Source organism: Notamacropus eugenii, chromosome 2 (assembly GCF_028372415.1).
Source record: "Notamacropus eugenii isolate mMacEug1 chromosome 2, mMacEug1.pri_v2, whole genome shotgun sequence".
NCBI lineage: Eukaryota > Metazoa > Chordata > Mammalia > Diprotodontia > Macropodidae > Notamacropus > Notamacropus eugenii.
Window position 1 is genome coordinate 286,696,433 of NC_092873.1, and position 18,747 is coordinate 286,715,179.

Sequence of the window (18,747 nt, forward strand, 5' to 3'; positions counted from 1 at the left end):
AGGGAAGGGGGTAACTGAAGATCTGGAAATGTCACCAGTCCCCATTTTCTTCTGATCACTGAGGGGAATACAAAAGGCATGTAAGATAAGATCTCTTTCTTCCGTACAGGAGCTCACAATCTAGTTAGAGAGCTAAGACAAACTACTACACATGAAATAGGTGGGTAATAATTCTGGCAGTATGTGATGAAGTAGTGTGATCAGTGGGCAAGGCCACTCAGGTTTTGCCCTAAGACACCAAAATTTAGAGAACTGACAGTACTTGTAGGCCTTTGGCAGCATGAAAACAACTGAATTTAACTCCTTCTTAGCAAAATAGTTAAAGTAGCAAGCACGTAGTTGGCTGCAGAACACCAGGTAAGGTCTTGGCCCAGCCTGCCCTGCTCTTCCCTCCCCTGACCAGCCTTGATGGTATTTTTCTATCAGTGTCAGTCATAGATAGATAGATTTTGATAGTTCCAGCTCCAACAAGTGCTGGTTCAGTCTAGAGAACAGAAAAATAACTGTGACCTGAATAACCAGGGAAGGATTCCTGGAAGAGGTGCTACTTTAGTTTAACTTTAAGTGATGGGTAATATTTGGAGATATGTAAAAGAGAGGATATGGAAATTCTAGATGGAGGGAACAGGATGAGCATAACTTGACAGTTGGGAAAGTTAAACAGGGTTTAACCGGAATGTAAGGTTCATATCGAGGAATAGTAAAGAGAGGGTAGCCAAGGAAGTACTGAATCTTGCCTCTAGTTAGGGATAGAAGGAGGAAAAGAAGAAAGGAGTGGTCAAAAAGAAAAAGGAAGCAAAAAGAGACAATAGCATAGAAGCGGAGGAGAGAATTTCAAAAAATGATGCAGTCAGTGGTCAACAGCTCATCAAATACAACAGCAACATAGGGAAGAATGAAGATTTAAGAGAAACACTTGCATTTGACAAAAAGGAGACCATTGGAGACATTGAGAACTGCATTTGTACTAATTAATTGAAGCCTAAATTAAAAACCATTGGAGAAGAAATGAGGAGCACATTGCCTATAGTATTAACAGTACCACTCACACTTTATTTGATGGAGAAAATTACCGAGCCCTCCATCTATGAATTCCAACTAACCTTATAGTTGATATGGGCCCAGTGACTGAAAGACAGGCTGCACTAAGAGGTTTAGGCCTGCGTGTACCTGCTGAACTATTCAAATCAGGTTCTGTAAATGTTCCTCCCTGTGAAGTTGCTCAGCTTCTTGAGCCATCTGGGGTGCTCATGGTATAGAGGAAAGGGCGCTGAAATGGGAGTCAAGACAAAGAGGTTCTAATTCAGATTCAACTAAGTGCCTACAACAGTAGGCCAGCCACTGACCATCTAGGAGCCATACTTTCCTCATCCGTAAAATAAAGGGGTTGGACCTCTAAGTTCCTTCTAGTTCTCACATCTTATAATTCTGTAATTCAGTTAAACAGAGGCAGCAGGTGTTGTCAAGAAGTTCAATAATGAAAGGAAGGTGAGGAAGAAGACAATAGCTAAAGGGTGAAATGGGGCAAATGGAGTTGGTTTTATTTCAGAAGATGTGAGTGAGACAGTGACTAGACTGGTCAACATACAATAAGGTCAAAGCCCACATACAACATGTTCTAACTACATAAAAATTTCTTCTGTAAAGCTTGGGCTCTCATATGACTATAAGTAGAGTAGACAAGTACTACATCTGTATGGGAGCCACACAGTTTGGAGCAGTATCAGAAAATTGCCTGTAAAACTTGTGAGGAGCAGAAGCACTCTAGCATGTTGTAGTATTTCACTTCATGCCATGGGGCAAGAGCATGAACTGAGGCAGTTTGTGGCGGGGGAGGCTTTTGGAAAAGCCTGAGCAAGGCCCAATAATATCACATCAAGTTTCCGTTCAGCTCTGTGTTTTTTATTTGTCTACCTAAATTGATTACTGTTTTTTATTGCTTTATGCTCTCTAAAGGATGTGTTTAGTATTTCTGCCTTTTTATATTCATTTGCAATTTCTTTGGGCTTTCGTGGGCAGTTTTTGTAAATGCCATTTTTAAGTGATTCCATCATAAAGCTTTGAGGTCTAATTTCTCCAGTAATTTGTTTAATTCTCTACCTTTTGTTTGCCTGTGTTTATCCCCTTGAAAGAGGAAAATTAAACTCCTCTCCCTGATGTTGTGTTAGTACTTATGTATGTCTTTTTGCAATTCAGTTAATTTTTGCTTTGTGCTACTTAAGTTTAGTATTAATGTTGGTATGTTTTTTATGGTTTTTGTTTTATGTTTTGGTCAGTAAACATTTTTAAGAACCTACTTTGTGCTAGGCACTGTGCTCATCTCTGGGGATACAAATAAAAACAGACAGTCCCTGCCCTCAAAAACCTTACAGTCTAATGGGAGGAAGGTACCACAAAAGGAAGCTGCAAAGGCAGAATGGAGGAGAGAGGAATGGAGAAAAGAGATGGAGAAGTCCAAAAGGAGTGTAGAAGTTTGTGCTGAGACTCCTTAAATGGAGGCCCTGGAGCCCGGGGTCCTGCCATCCAGCGAGACTTTCTAGTTTTGCTTTGTCTGATAGCATGATTGTAGCTGCTCCTCTTTTGGATTCACCTCATGCCTAGCAAATTTTGTTCCAGCTTCTCCTTTTTATTCTGTGTGTGACTTTGCTTTTTATTTTTTAATAAATTAATTTGTTTTCAGTTTTCAACAATCACTTCCATAAGTCTTAAGTTTTCTCCCCCTCCCTCCCCCCTCCCTTCCTGAGATGGCATGCAATCTTATATGGGTTCTACATATACATTGTTATTAAACATATTTTCACATTAATCATGTTGCATAGAAGAATTTAAAAGAATGGGAAAAACTATGAGAGAACGCAAAACAAAACATAACACAAGAAAAAATAGTCTGCTTCATTCTGCTTTCCAATTCCTTAGTTCTTTCTCTGACTATGGAAAGCATTTTGCCTGAAGAGTCCTTTGGGAATGTTTTAGGTCCTTGCGTTGCTGTGAAGGGCTAAATCTACCAGAACAATTCCTAGCACACTGTGGTTGTTGCTGTGTACAATGTTCTCCTGGTTCTGCTCATTTCACTCAGCATCAGTTCATATAAGTCCTTCCAGAAGTCTCTGAAGTCCTCCTGTTCGTCATTTCTTATAGCACATTAGTATTCCATTACATTCATATACCACAACTTGTTCAGCCATTCCCCAATTGATGGGCATCTCCTCGATTTCCAGTTCTTTGCCACCACAAAGAGTGCTGCTAAAATTATTTTTGTACATATGGGTCCTTTTCCCATTTTTTATGATCTCTTTGGGATACAATCCTAGAAGCAATATTGCCAGGTCAAAGGGTATATGCATTTTTGTAGCCCTTTGGGCATGGTTTCAAATTGCTCTCCAGAATGGTTGGATCAGCTCACACCTGACAATGAATTAGTGTACCAACTCTCCCACATCTCCAGTATTTATCATCTTCCTATTTTGTCATGTTAACCAATCTGATAGTTCTGATGTGGTATCTCAGAGTTGTATTGATTTGAATCTCTCTAATCAATAGTGATTTAGAACATTTTTTCATATAACTATAGATAACTTTAATTTCTTCCTCTGAAAACTGCCTGTCCGTATTCCTTTGACCATTTATCAATTGGGGAATGACTTATATTCTTGCAAATTTGACTCAGTTCTCTATATATTTTAGACAGTAGTTGCAAAAAATTCTTTCCAAGTTTTTGCTTCCTTCCTAATTTTGGTTGCATTGGGTTTGTTTGTGCAAAAGTTTTTCAGTTTAATGACTTTACTTTTTAGCTGTTTTTCTTATAAGCAATAAATTATGAAGTTTTGTTTTCTTATCTAATTTGTCACTTTTGTTTTATTGGATTGTTTAATGCATTCACTTTTAGAGTTATGAGTTGTTTCTTATTTCCTCCAATATTGTCTTTTCTGAATTAAGTGTTTTATGGGGTTTTTTTTTTATCCCTCTTCCTCTTTTAAGTCGTTACTTTATTCCTATTCTTAGTTTTTCTTAATTGATTCTAAGGCATACACAGACAAATGAAAGCCTTAACTCAGATCACTGAAAGAAAATTTACTGATGGAACACCTGTCTGGTTTTTTTCTTTCTACTCCCAACCCTGAGTCTATTAGGTTCTTAACATTAAATTTAATGTTTATTGACACCAGAATGTATTCTCAATATAAAGTAGTCATTTAAATTGGTTTAGTGTAGTGAACATAATTTAATGAAGTTCTCAGTATATTAGATGCTTTTTTAAAACATTATTTGTTTTTGTCATCCTTAGGTCTTGATCAGTATGCAGCTCATGTCTGGTGATCCATGTTTTAAAACGTAAGTTTATGCACAATAAGTGCATTGGGATTTCTGTTGAAGTATTAATAATGAATGATGTGTCTAAAGTTTATAATTAAATTTTTATCATGTGTATAACCCAGAAAAAATTAAGAAATATTCAAAATAATTTTGTTTTATATTGAGCTGATAGGTCTTTTGTCCTTTCAAAATGGTTTCCTTTGATCTACCTCTAAAATATCTCTTACAGATTCACACACTTGTCAGTGTATGAAAGACCATTCTGACAAGAGCTGTCTGAAAGTGAAATGGATTCCTTTGTCAACTGAGATAGTAGATAATTAAAAATGGATGAAATTAAATTCATCCATTTTTAAACACTTAACCATATGAGGGGTACTGTGCTAACCACTGGGAAGACAAAAAAAGTTTGCATTCATCTAATGGAAGACAACACATAAAATAAAATGCATTGTATTACAGAGAAATTCCATTTTATTGAAATGCAGTTATCAGAATGTTAAAGTTAAGAACCCCTGGTTCTGGGCAGACATATGAGAGAGTATTGACCCAGAAGGAGACTACAGCAGTGCCTGATGACTGAAGGCACAGAGCAAATGATCGCTACTGCCTTTTCAGGGATGACGAAGTTGATTTGATTACTTAGAAAGTCTCTTTTGAATTGAAGTCATTTTTTTTCCTCATCAGGGGAAGTATTCAAGAAGAGACTGGGCCGCTGCTTGTGGAGAGAATTCCCAAAATATTGTTGTAAAAAACAAATTCACAGGTTCCGTGTTAAGGAATAAACACATATTTTCTCCATACATTTAGTTACTTAATTTTCAAAGAATAATAGGATCCCAAGATAAGAGAAATATTTACTTAGGAATACTTATAGAATATATTTAGAGAGATAGTACAGTGAAGAGAGAGCCTGCTTTAGCATCTAGAATACCTAAATTAAAGTCCTGTATCTAATGCATGTGTGTGTGTGTTCGTCCTTTGCCGAAAAAGACCATGCCATCAGAGAAATAATGACATGACATGCACTTGACTTTGTTTTTTTGAGTGAGAGAGGGCTGTGCAAGGTCACCAGCCTCACTTCTCCTCCAGAGTCATTTGAATCCAGTGACCAGATATTCATCAGGATGACTGGAGATGACCCAGGATGAGGCAATTGGGGTTAAGTGACTTGCCCAAGGTCACATAGCTAGTGAGTGTCAAGTGTCTGAGGTGAGATTTGAACTCAGGTCCTCCTGATTCCTGCACTGATGCTCTATCCACTGCACCACCTAGCTGCCCCCTGTATCTAATACATACTGGCTAAATGACCTGGTCAGGAAAAGTCATTTTTTTATGCTCTCAGTGGCCCCTAGCAATTCTCTTAAGAGTATAAATTGTAAAGAGTTGATTTGAATTGACAGGGAGAGTTTCCTCACTGAAATTTCCTTCCTTCCACCAGTGAAATCACAGATCTGGACTTTCCTCCCTGACTCAAACCCCTTCCCCCATCCCCCAGAATGAATAATGCATAACTTTCCTATACTTAGATGGATTTGTGATTTCTTTGATATAATAGTAATACCAAATATTTATATGGTGCCTACCTTGTGCCAGGCCCTGTGTTGAATGCGTTACAGGTGTTATCTCATTTTATGCTCACAACTACCCTGGGAGGTAAGTGTTCTCCCTATTTTATAAGGAAAATAAGGAAATTGAATAAGGAAACTGAAGCAAGCAAAATTCCTTCAGAGCCTCACAGCTAGTAAGATACAATTGTGACTATACTTATTTAGTACAATTCTTATTAGTGTCTTTTCATAAATCTTCCATAGAGGATGATGGTACTAGAGACCTTCCTTTGGATCCCAGTATATTACTAAAGATGCCCATCCCTAATCCCTCACCCCATGATCAGACCACCTTTTTCTTTTCAATCATACATGTTCTAAATGGGGTCTCTTCTACTATTTACTACACATACAATGACCATTTAAAAAATGTGTATCATATCCTCTTCCTAGAGTCATAAGCTCCCTTAACAGCAGTTCCTTGATTTATCTCAGTTTTATTTCACCCTACCTCTAGCACAGTGCTCTATGCACCATAGATGCCTTACACATATTTCAGTTACCTCTTGTGAGAATTTGTACATCAGAACATTAAAAATCTATTTATCACCTTATTTATTTTGTTTCAATTCACAATGAAGCAATTCAGCCCTAAACTCCAGTCCCCTGGGTTCACAACATCACCAGTCTCATTGTCTCATACCTCTCCTATGCCCTCTCTTTCCTTTCAGTCCCCTAGTCTTTCCAGTTTCACCCTGATAATATCTTCTGCATCCATCTCCTTCTGTCTGCTCACAGGGATCCTATTGTATCTTCCTTCAGGGATCACACCACCCATGTGAGCCCCATTGTTGTTCACCCTGTCCCTCTTCAGATTACCTTGTATCATCACACTTATCTGTGTAAATTATATTCTCTGCTCTCCCTTTCTCCCTTCCCCAATAGATTTTATGCTTCTTAAATACAGGAGTTATTTTTCCTCTTTGTTTCTGTATTCCCATTGCTCGCACATGTTAAATCATTTTCGTTCAATTCAACACACATTTATTAACCAAGTTTTTCCAGTACTTTGTAGTGTAAAGATCATTACAAAAGAACAGTTGAGTAGTTCTGAACACTGAACTTGTAATCAGGAAAACCTTGGATTCAAATTTTTCCTCTGATGCCTATCAACTGCAGATATGACTCAAAGCAAATATTTGACTTCTGGGGAAGTTAATACCTTTAGTGCTGGGGGGTGCGGAGGTTGCCTAACCCTTTTCCTGGGCTGCTCCTCCCCCTTTGATGTTTACCTGTTACCCAGCTCTTACCTGTGGCTTTAAGAAGCTATAGCATGAGCAGTGGCCACACTGGGCAAAACCATCTCAGCAGACGAGCTAAACCAGGCTGAGGGTAACCACTAGACCTCAGACCTGTCAATGAGTTAAGAGGGGCTGTCTACTCCAAATACCCCAACTACTCCCCCAGCAAAGTGAGTAGTTGGGAACACCTTGTTCCAGTGATCATGAAGGCAACTGAAGCAGGTGATGTGGAGCCCTTAGAGCTTAGTCAAACATCCAAAAAACCACTGCATCCTGAACCATCACCACTCATCAGTCATCTTGACTTTTGTCTTGCCAGTGGACTTTGAGTCTGAAGAGACAGTGAAGCAGACTACTTTCTGTAGCTCTGCCTCATTTAAATCCAATTCACATGTAAATCAAGACATCACCTGTGATGTCATTGATCCTCTTTGAAAACAAAGGAAGAACTACAACCTATTTCATAATGCTATTGTGAAAATCAAATGAAACCATGCATATCAAGTCATTGTCTAAATGTCAGTCATTATCATCATCCCACCTACCCTGAATACCAGTTCCATACCTTCTTTAATCACCATGCTCCCAGCATAACTTTTTAAAACCCTTATTCATTAGCCTTTGGCTCCTCTTGGACTTTTGTATTGCTCGCATTTTTATATCACCCAGTAACTTTTATATAGTCACTTTTATGTAACTGCCCTTACTTTCATCACCTGTGTATGCCTTTTTAAAAGCAAATTTGTCAGCGAAATCCTTTTGCAGCCCCCAATTCCTTCTTATTGTCCAGAATTTGTAGGACCAAAGTAATAGTTTCCCTCATTTCAATCACTTTTCAGATAATGAAATTATCATCAACGCAAGTCAAGAATCAATCAATCATCTCTTTTGCTTTTATCAGAGGGAGAGAAAAGGGGACAATGAGGAAGAGGGGGAAGGAAGAAGAGAGAGGGAGGGAAAAGGAAAGGATGGAGAACTGGAGAGGAGAGGACAGCACATTATGGAAGATTGGGAAATGTCAGGATAGTTGAAGTCCAGATCACTGCTGTATAATAATAAGTGATTATATAGCTGTATCTTACCTATAAATAACATTTTAATTTGCAAAGCACTTTTTATCTCTTCTTGCTTGATTTACGCACTAACCCTGAGATGTAGGGACTATGGATATTATTATTCTCTCTTTATTATTGTTATTTATTTGTCCTTCCTTTTCGAAGAGGACAAGTGACAATGGCAGGTGATGTCGACTCATGCATGAATTCGATTTAAGTGAGGCCAAGTTGCACAGTCATCAGCCTCAGTCTGTCTTACAGAGTCATTGAAGTCCAACGGCAAGACAAAAGTCAAGATATGCTAGTTGTCCTTGAGCATCCCATACAGCCCTCTCACTTTATAGATGAGGAAATTAAGGCTCCGAGAGGCTGAATGACTGGGGAGGATCAAAGACAGGTTTCAAACCCAGGGCTCCTGACTCTATGTCCAGCCCTCTGTCCACAATGGCATACTGCCTCTAACTTAGGCTTCTTTGTCAGCTTCAGAATCCACTTCTGGAGCTCACTTTTCATTTCTTCATGGTCTGTAGTCTCATAGCTGTTTCTCTCTCCTTTGATTCTCTTCCACATGCTCTCCACCCTCTCATTTGTGCCATCCTCATAGGAGCATATGTTCTTGATATTTTAATCTGTTCCTTTTGAATATCTTTTTCAAAACCATTTGGAAGTAGCACTTCAGTGAGATAAGGGATTTCTAATATAAGATATCATCATAGGTATTTTTGACAAAACAGTAGGTTAAGCAAGAAAGGGCTGACTCATGCAAAGACTATAAGTGTCCTTAATATTATAGGACCTTTAGAATTCACCATGAACTGCTATATCTATTTATCCCAAAAGTCATGTTGTTAAAAAAACAAAATAAAACTGAAGCTCAGAAACTGCAAGTTGAATACTTAACAGCATCGCTATTTAGTTAAGTAGTTTAATATGTTGGTATCTTAAGGAGGCAGTGGATTAGAGGAAATTTTTTTTCCTAAAATTCTTATACTAATTTCTGAAGCCTCCATTTAAGTTTTACTCTAATGCTTTATTGTTGTGTGGACCTGACCTTGGGTTCTTAAAGGTTAGGAGAGTGTAGCTCAAGCACTGCTAGAACTCAACAGGATGGAAAGACTGAGTAAAGGCCCAGAGATAGTTATCTGAAGACCTTCACACTGTCATTGTGAAGAGGTCCATCACCACTTGGCTCCTTGGGGCTTACTAGGGATTGAAGTCTAAATTGGTAATGTCAAAAGTATTGAAGTAAAATTTTCTGAACATTTAAGCACAATGTGTTTTGTTTGAAATGATGTTTTCTTTATGAAAAATGTTAACAATCCACTGTAGACCAGATCATAAAGTCTCAGATTCTCTTAGTCTGTTCAGAGAAACTAGGATGTAGCTTTCCATTTGGTAACAACAGCTGTCTGAAAAGTTATTCCCAAATCATTTTCTGAAAACTCTTCTAGCAGTTCTTAAAAGCCATGTAGCATTTAATATATTTATCTAGATCAGGCCAAATGTAAGCTCAAATGGATTCAATAATTGTGCTTTTTCTTTTCATTTAGCTCCCTGAAGTAATGAAAACACACTGAGTGTTATTCAACTATTTAAATTTAAATGTTAATTTGTTCTTGGAGATTAATATCCTCTGCAGGTATAACATTTCTCGTGGGTTTGTAGTAGTTTGGTTTTTGCTTTAGTTAAAAATCAAATTCATTTAGTGCCTCTTTAAATCAGTAAAAGTAAGCATATAGATTTCTTTTATTCAGTGCAAATATTTTCCAAGGCAAGAGGAATTCAATCAACAGCTACTCCATTCACCTATTGCTTTTTGGCACTTTGGGGGTTAAACAGAAATCACTGCCACCTAACTTTCCCCCACTTTCAGCTTGCTGAAAAGGATGGATGGTTAAGTTATATATTCACTGTAGGGCTAATACAGACATTTGTGTCTTAAGGGTTAGTGTTGGAGAAAAGCTGTATACCATCCAAACTGTTTCTGTCGTTTATCAGTTTCTCTTCCCTACCAGAAAGCTTTTTCAGATTCTCTATAAAATCCATTTCTCAGATTTTCTATATCACATTTTTTAAAGATCTGTTACATACTTGTATGTTTTCAAAAGGGAATTTCTTTAGTTAAACATTTCTTAAACACCCACCTATGTGCAGAACATCATACTTAAGCCTTGGGGGAGGCAAGTAGCAGAGATTCAGAATTTACTAAGACAGGTCCCTGCCACCTTCATGAAGCTTAGTGTTTAAAAGGGATATGATACATATAAATGTGTATAACATAAAATAATATCTTAAGAGTGCCTAAGAGGGATAGAAAATGCTGTTGAAGTTTAAGGTGGGGTGGGGACTACTAAGCACATCAGGAAATTCTATTCAATTCAACAAGTTTTTTTTTACCACTTAGTATTACAGTGCTCCCTCTGTACTAGAAGCTAATAAGGTCTCATGTAGGAAGTTGCATTTGAGCTGAGCTTTAAAGAACAGGCAGATTTCTAACAGGTGTGTATGATGGGGGAATTCCAGTATTGAGAACAATGTGAATAAAGACATGGAGTCAGGCAAAGTGGAAGGTATGTACTATGAGGGCAAGTACCGGTTTGGCTACAGCTCAGATAAGTATGTAGGTTGAGTATAATATCAGATAAAGCCAGAACCAGACAGACCACAGAAGGCATGGCAGGCTTTTCAGTTTAACTGTTTCTTACCTTCCTTTTTCTTCTCTCTTCTGTAATAAAATATATGAAGAATACTCCTAAGTGTTGAATTCTGTAAGATTCTTCTAGTTAATAATAGCTAGGATTTTTATGGTGTGTTAAGGTTTGCAAAGGATTTTATAGGTAATTCCCATTTGATCCTGAAAAACAACCCTGTGGGGGCAGCTAGGTAGCACAGTAGAGTGCCATGCCTAGAATCAGGAAAATCTGAGTTCATATCTGACCCCAGACACTTACTAGCTTTGTGACCATGGGCAAGGCATTTATCCTCTGTTTGCTTCAGTTTACTCATCTGTAAAATAGGGATATTAATGGCACCTACCTCCCAGAATTGTTGAGGGATCAAATGAGATAATAATTGTACAGTACTTGGACAATGCCTGGCACATAGTAAATTCGATACTATGGTGGTGGTGGTGGTGGTGGTGATGATGATGATGATGATGATGTAGGTGCTATTATTCCCATTTTATAAATGAGGAGAGTAAGGGTAAGAGAAATTAAATGACTTGCCCAGGGTCACGTAGCTAATAAATCTCTGAGAGAAAACTTGAACTCAGTTCTTCTTGATTGCAGGGCCAACACCCCACCTACTGCATCAATGTGGAATTAACTCATTTTAAGGCATAAAGCAAAAAACATGGAGCCTTGATAAGAAAGGTGTAAGGTTCCCCCCCAAAAAAATATTCTTTGGATTATTTTTTTAATTTTATTATGTCTCATTGTGAGGTTATTGTTTCATTTCTACATTTCAGTTTCAGAACACCAGGTTGTCATCCTACCCAAATTGTCCTCCTGCACACAGAAGTAAAAATGTGCTATTGTCAGGCTAATTTTCCAAAAGTTATAATGTTATTTGGCAGTTGAGTAGGGGGCAGCATGATATCTGGAAGAAGCTCTGAACCCAGAGTCAAGAGTTCCTGGGTTCTGCTAATTTGTCTTTGAGGCTTTGAACAAATCACCCAATCTCTCAAAAGCTCAGTTTTGTAGAATGGGAATAATACTACTTAGACAACAGGGTTGCTATGAGAATCAAAATGATAGTGTGTATGAAAACAAAGTATTACCACCAATGTATATAAGATATTCTTGTCATGTAGTAGCTTTTCTTCCTTTAAAATTCTGTTCCCTTACAAAGATCTCAGCTTCTAAAAAGTTAACAATCAGAAAAATTTAATTGTTTCCTCTTTCAAACTATGTTTGGCCTAATTGTTTTGCCACCATATTGGAATTTTGAGCAGACTAAACTTTTCTCTCAGAATCCAGGTTTTACCTGGTTGATTGAATATGAACTACCCTCTTATATTTATTAATAATTACTCAGTTTGACCCCCTGTGACCAAGCATTTTGTGGGGAGGAGAGACAAATTCTTTGCACTTCTCTCTACTAGTTCCTGTTCTACTGTGGTTACTCTTTAACTGTAGTTTTCAGATGAGGAATTGTTTGATGAGTAGTTGTGAGGAGGCAAGTTGTGTCAGGACTATAGCCATATAAAGAATATCTGATAACCCCACTTGTGAACTGGAGTCAGATGTTCTCATCCTTTCTCCCTTTAGTGAAGTAAAAATGTCATGTATATCATGTGAAAACATTTTTTCTCATGTTTCGCACTTTTGACATGGGTAAAGTTGAATGCTTTGCACATCAGATATATACTTCATTTAAGATAGAAATAACTGTGAGTTAACTGAGCTTTACATTAGTTCAGCAATATTCATAAGATTATAGTACATTGGTGTGCAGTAATTAGAATTGAAATATTTTGTAAATACAAGATAAAATATGAAAATACTGACAATCATGAGTTTTCTAAAAAAATTGTTGGAGCTACTAAATGTACTGTAAGGAACTAAACATACATAATTCTAATCTCTAAGAAATGGCAAGCATGAGCTTCATTCATAAGAGAATTGAAAGTGTCTTTACTAATAATAATAAACAGGATCATAGCTAAAAACTATATTCCTGCAGATAAAGTAACATCTTTAGTACCAACTACAGATATAATTTGCTATGTCTCATATATAATACACAAATGATAGCATGATGAAACATGAGAATAATGATCATTTTATTTACTATTTGGGGTCAGTTAATAGTAAAAGTCACCAGGTTATAGTGCAGTTTTCCATCTTGTTCTCTTTGTAAATCTGCTATGGCCTTTGGAGAGTTTGAAGCAAGACAAGAATTTGTATGCTGTCCTTGGCTGGACCTGTGACCTCATCAAGTGTGGGTGCTCCTTCCTTGCTATGCAGATCTCAGTCTGTCCTGGATGATTTGTCCTACTTTAAACCTTTCCTGGTGATTCACTTGATGGCTGAAGGTCTTCCTCCATCTTTTGACATTGTATGGCTACCAGTTGACGTGAATGCCTTTCAGTTACCTCTCATCGAATGTCCAGCCAGGCTTTTTTTTTCACAGTTAAATCTTTATAATAATACTCTTTATTCTGATCAGCTATTAAGCTTGTCCATTTTAGTTGCTCAGTATTAAGAACAGAGATTTTAAAATCAATTTTTTATTATAAATTATTCTTTATTTTACTATAGAATCACTCTATGAATGAGTGGCTAAAATTATACCTGATAATTTTGTTATTTTTTATTGTAGTGAGTGTTATTTGCCAAGTCCTTCTCTTTATTCACATCATCACTAAAAAAAAAAATGTTATTTGAATACTAGGTTATGTTTTATTCTCACAGCAATTCCATACTATCAAGTGCCCTAGTGTTATTTCATTACCAAAAATAATGAAGTGGATTTTCTCTTCGTAACTTTTTTGTTTCAGTGCTTATGTTTATATGTGCTAAAAAAAAGTTAAGAACAGAAGAAGGAATGTAATTAAAAATTAGCAATTTAGGAAAGGTATCAAAAGATATATAGCTATTATATACATAGATAACCATGTATGTATATATATATATGAAGTAATGAATCAGTCATTCAAATTAAGGATGGAATAAAATTTTATCTTAAATCAATAGAACCCTTAATCACATTTCTACATTTTTTTTTCCTATTCAGTTTCTTTATGAATTACTATTCTTTTTTCTTTGAGTAATTTTACTAGTGGTGAGCTCTGGAGTACAAGAACCTGAGAAATTTTCTTGAAGGACTTATAATCAGTCAGGTTTAAAACTGGGATTAGATCCCAGATTTTCTGACTTTGCACGCTGACATTTTCCATAAGATCATGCTGCTCCATTGAATAAATGTTTTTTCTGTTTTGAGAAAATGAGTACAACAGTATTTTTTGAAAATAATGAGTACAACAGTTTAATGACTACCATTTTATATATCATTCTCTGGAGGTCTGAAAGGAAATACAATCTGACTTTCCATGAATTAAAAAATAAAAAGTTTATCTATACTCTGATGCCTAGGAAAACAAAACAAAATTATTAATATGTCTGTCAAGGATACCATGAATCATTGCACCTGCATTCTGTGGTTAGTCAAGAATGCAGACTTCTGTAATGGAAAGTAATTCGTTTGAATAATCTTTGGAAGCACATGACCTTAAGGGCAGTCCAACAGTTGAACTGTGTTTTGGAAACTCAGGGGTTTACCTTTTGAGTCATAAGATTTATTGGTATGTCATTTATACTGATAGCAGTGAGCAATTCCAGAGACTTAGTAAAGTATGACTCAGAACTTATTCCATGTTCTTTTTTTCCCCATCTCTAAACACAGGAATTCATTCAAATTGAGTCGTTGTCCACTCCCGCCCACCCCCAGCAAGTCTGGCACAGATTTCCATGACTACTACTTGGACCTAGTGTCTAGTTCATTCTATGTTAGTGTTTTGGGGTGATCACAGTCTAGATTTGAACCCAAAGCTCACTTGTCTCCAAATTCAGGACTTTTTCCAGCAGACCACTAGACTATCATGCCTAGGGGGTGAATGGGATATATGCAGAACCATAGAATCCTAGCTTAAGAGCTGGAAAGCACCTCAAAGATCATCTAGTCCAATCTACTCCTTTTACAGAAAAAGAAACTGAGACTCACAGAACTTGTGACTTGCCTCAAGTCATACAAGTATCAGGTAGCAGAGCTAGGCTTTGAATTCAGGTCTTCTCCCTCTGATCTAGCATATTTTATCATCCCAGCACATGGGTGTATTCTATTGATTTACAGTGGAGCTCCTAGAATTCTTATGTATAGAATGTCTTGGACAGCTCCTCCCAATAGGCTGGTCTTCCATAATCACCACATTGTCTCTTGAGACTCCTAAAGCAGAGACGTATAACCTGGATCAGAGAGGGAGGAAAAGAGACTTATCTGAAACCACCCCTTTTCTTGCTGGGGTAGGGGTGGTCCCTCCAATTTAGCTAGTAGATAACTCTTCCTAGATGTATGAATCCTCTTGTTATGTATGATTGTGTCTCTTATTGTCGGATCAGATCGGTGAAATTTAGTCAGGATTGAGTGGCTGTGAAATTTGGGGGGCTATGATAACCCTTATATGGGTATCTGGGGGTATATCACATCCACTGATTATCATAGCCTGGAATATGCACAATGGAAAATTGAAATGGCTGGGGGGAAATAGCACTCACTTCATTAATTTGATTTTGGGAGATATGCTGAAGGTTCTTATCATCTCAGATTTCAGTTCCCTCATCTGTAAAGTAAGAAAGTTGGACTAAATAATTCTGATGTGCCTTCCCACTGCAAATCTATGATCCCTCCAATGCTGCTGTAAATGTCCACAGTACTTTATCCATGATTGTGTCATTCTTTTCAGCTTCTGATAGCTTCCATACATATAGGGCCAGAGTACCTGAGGAGAGGTACCAGTTTAGGATAGGATTAACCCCATTGCCATCTCAACTCTTGTTTACCATGAGCCTGGATGTCATGGCACTGAGACAGTGACCAATCATTATTTAAGCTCCCTAAAGGTACTTTCTTTAAGTAGTATCTGATAGAAGGTCTTTGGTTACTTGAGTAAATTCATGAAAGATATGGTCAGAGCTAGAAAAATTGGAGTAAAACAGCCATTGTAATATCTAAACTTAAGACATTGTCCTTTGTAACTACAGGGAGCTCCCATTGCAATACTTGTAGCCATCACATGGTCATTCCAATGTATAACATTCCTTTACCTTGACCCATTACTTAACAAGTTCCAGGAATCCCATTTCCTGTTATTCAGATTATACTTATCTGAATTTGTGAATAGGTGGCTCCAGTGCAGGTACTGAAGGATGCCTTTTACCAAAGTGCTGGCCAGGGTCCCATGAGGTCAAAATATAATCAAGGTAAACTACTGTCCATTGTCCAGCAAGTTCTGAAAAGTTTGAGTTCATATCATGCTAGAAAACCTTAGGGTTTTATGCATTCCAAATGGCATGTCTTTCCCTAACCCTAATTCCAAGCTGACTGACACTACTTATTTTTCCTTTCCAAGAATGTCAAAGAGACTGAAGTATATACACTTTGGGGAAGATACTGCCTATATATTCTACCACTTTATTTGTTAGTGGCACTCGAATACTTCACATATGTTGTGGGCCATTGTTCTGTACCTTTAGAATTTTTTCAGTAGTGGGCAAAAAGAATATTAGTTGACTAAATCCCACTGACTAAACACACAAATTTTCTTGAGAGTGAGCGAGAGGTATTTAATGAGAACCAGAGCCCTTGGGCAGTCAGAGACTTTGTAGCTCAGTAACAGATATACAGGCTCACCAAAATGACTTATGTAAAATAACAATAGAATCCTTAATAATTGCCCCTAAAGATATAAGACAAATACTCCCAAGAGGAGAGTAGAAATTATTTACCAAACATTTCTTGGCATAGGCCCAACAAGGCCTCCTTGTGCCAGCCACCAGGAGCGAGCAGAAGAGGTCTTGTGTATTGTTTTGCCCAACTGGAAGAGAGAGAAAAGGTCATCATTCTGAAAAGACAATCCTTAAGCTGAATCTAGTACTTCAGGTAGAGGGGAAATGATAACAATTTAAAGATAAAGGGCAAAGGGCACTTATCTCCTATAATAATGGCACTGCCATTATTATCAGACTTTTAGACCTCTAACTATTCTTTTCCCCAAAAAATGATAAGATATGTAGATATGGATATAGATATAATTCTCAAATATTTCTTTCTTAGACAAGGGTACTGATAACCAAATTAGTAAGACTCTCTACTAGAGATAACCACTTCCCTCAGTGGCATTTAATGCATAATGTAATGTCTGGTACTAATGTGGCAGTGCGACTGGTATCTAGTTCTAAGGAAGTAGCCCCTTAACTCTTCCCCATAACTCTTCCAGCCAGTTGTACAATAAGATAAAAATGATCTGTACATTGTAAGAATTGTCTGAATTGTGCCAAGCGGGGTACTGATCCCTCAGAACAACTGAAAATATATATATATATAGGAGATTTTTATGTCTAAGATAGGTATTTCTCATGTTCTCCTAACTCAGCATCATGAGAACTAAATTTATTGAGCTAGCCCAGTCATAAGGGCTTAACTATATTGATAGCCGCTACTATCTACAGATTCAACCAGGGCTGTAGTCTGGCCTGACCCTATTTATAAAAAGTTGAGGGAGGCTCCCATGTCCACCAAAGCCTGGACTTGGAATAAGTGACCTCCTGGTAGTCCCAGATTGAGGAGCAGGAACAATGTTGTTCTGGATTGTCAGAGACCAAAGGAGAATGAAGTTTTGTTTCTGGTAGTGGGCTTCTTGCTGCGGATATGTATGTTTTCCTGTCTCTCCATGCCTTTAACTGGGGACCAGCAGACTACAAAGCAAACATATCTTCTCCTCAATGATCTAGGTCTTATTTTAGCTAGGTTCAGTTTGGGTCACTCTACCACCTTAAGCTTCATGGGTCTTTCTGTAGAGAGCAATTGGGTCTGAGGGTTGGAGCTCAAGGTATATGTAACTCACAAGAAGACTATTGTCAACCCACTCATGTTCTGAAGTGCACTGTTTGATGACAGCCAGTAGAGTCTTTCCTGGCCCTATTTTGTCCAATTCATGCTAGACTAGATCTACCAAGTCTTCCTCAGATTGGCCTATTTATATATGCTGGTCTCACTAGAGGCTCCAGGCCAGAATGTAGAAATGCTGTGGAGTCCTTCCCCTGCTAAAACCAGTGCATCTATTGATTGGCAGATTAGGGATAAAATGGATCATTAATAACTTGTGAAGTTCCTTCAACAGCTTTCAAAGTCTATTATCAGGTAATGGCCACCCAGGAATTAGGGCCTGATGGTAGCCTGCTCCATTGTTCAAGGATAAAAAAGCTACCTTGGTGCTCTTGGCATGGAATTCCCGAGGGCACAAGTCAAAGAATAACTTCAGCTGACCAGTGAACTCAGGGAAATCTATGTACAATCGGTAATTTCTTGGCAGTACTCACTGAAGTATTATGTGTCCCTACCCTATTCCCTTTACACCTACCCCCACACTCAATCTCCATTCAACTCATAGAGGTGTGAAGCCAGGCTGGACAGGCATTCCCTACACACAGAGTAGCCATCCTACCCCTAAGAGTTGTATTAATATTCTGGACCCAAATCCTGCACAGTTACTGCTGGAGGGTACCTATGGCTTCCATATCTTGATGTTTTAAGGGAGAGGAACTTCCAAGATCATATTGTTTCTCCTAGCTTTACTTGTAGAACTGTGGCTAAATGGGGCTCATGAACTATCTGAAGTCTGCTTGAAATAAGGCAAGTTAGAATTGTAGCTGAGAAATTCTTGCTCAAGTAAAGGTTACACTTATCATATGGGCAAACCATAATCAATCATTATAAATCTAGATCATAGAGCTGAAAAGTCAGAAG

At 37.7% G+C, this 18,747-nt stretch overlaps 1 protein-coding gene across 1 annotated transcript in view; it reads left to right on the forward strand.

The window, feature by feature from the left end:
• The window catches only part of EEIG2 (EEIG family member 2), an 85,351-nt gene that overhangs the window by 50,259 nt on the left and 16,345 nt on the right, over positions 1 to 18,747 (forward strand). Inside the window, exon 5 of the mRNA XM_072644195.1 lies at positions 4,286 to 4,332. Coding sequence (XP_072500296.1) covers positions 4,286 to 4,332 — 47 coding nt within the window. The remainder of the gene's footprint in view (positions 1 to 4,285; positions 4,333 to 18,747) is intronic.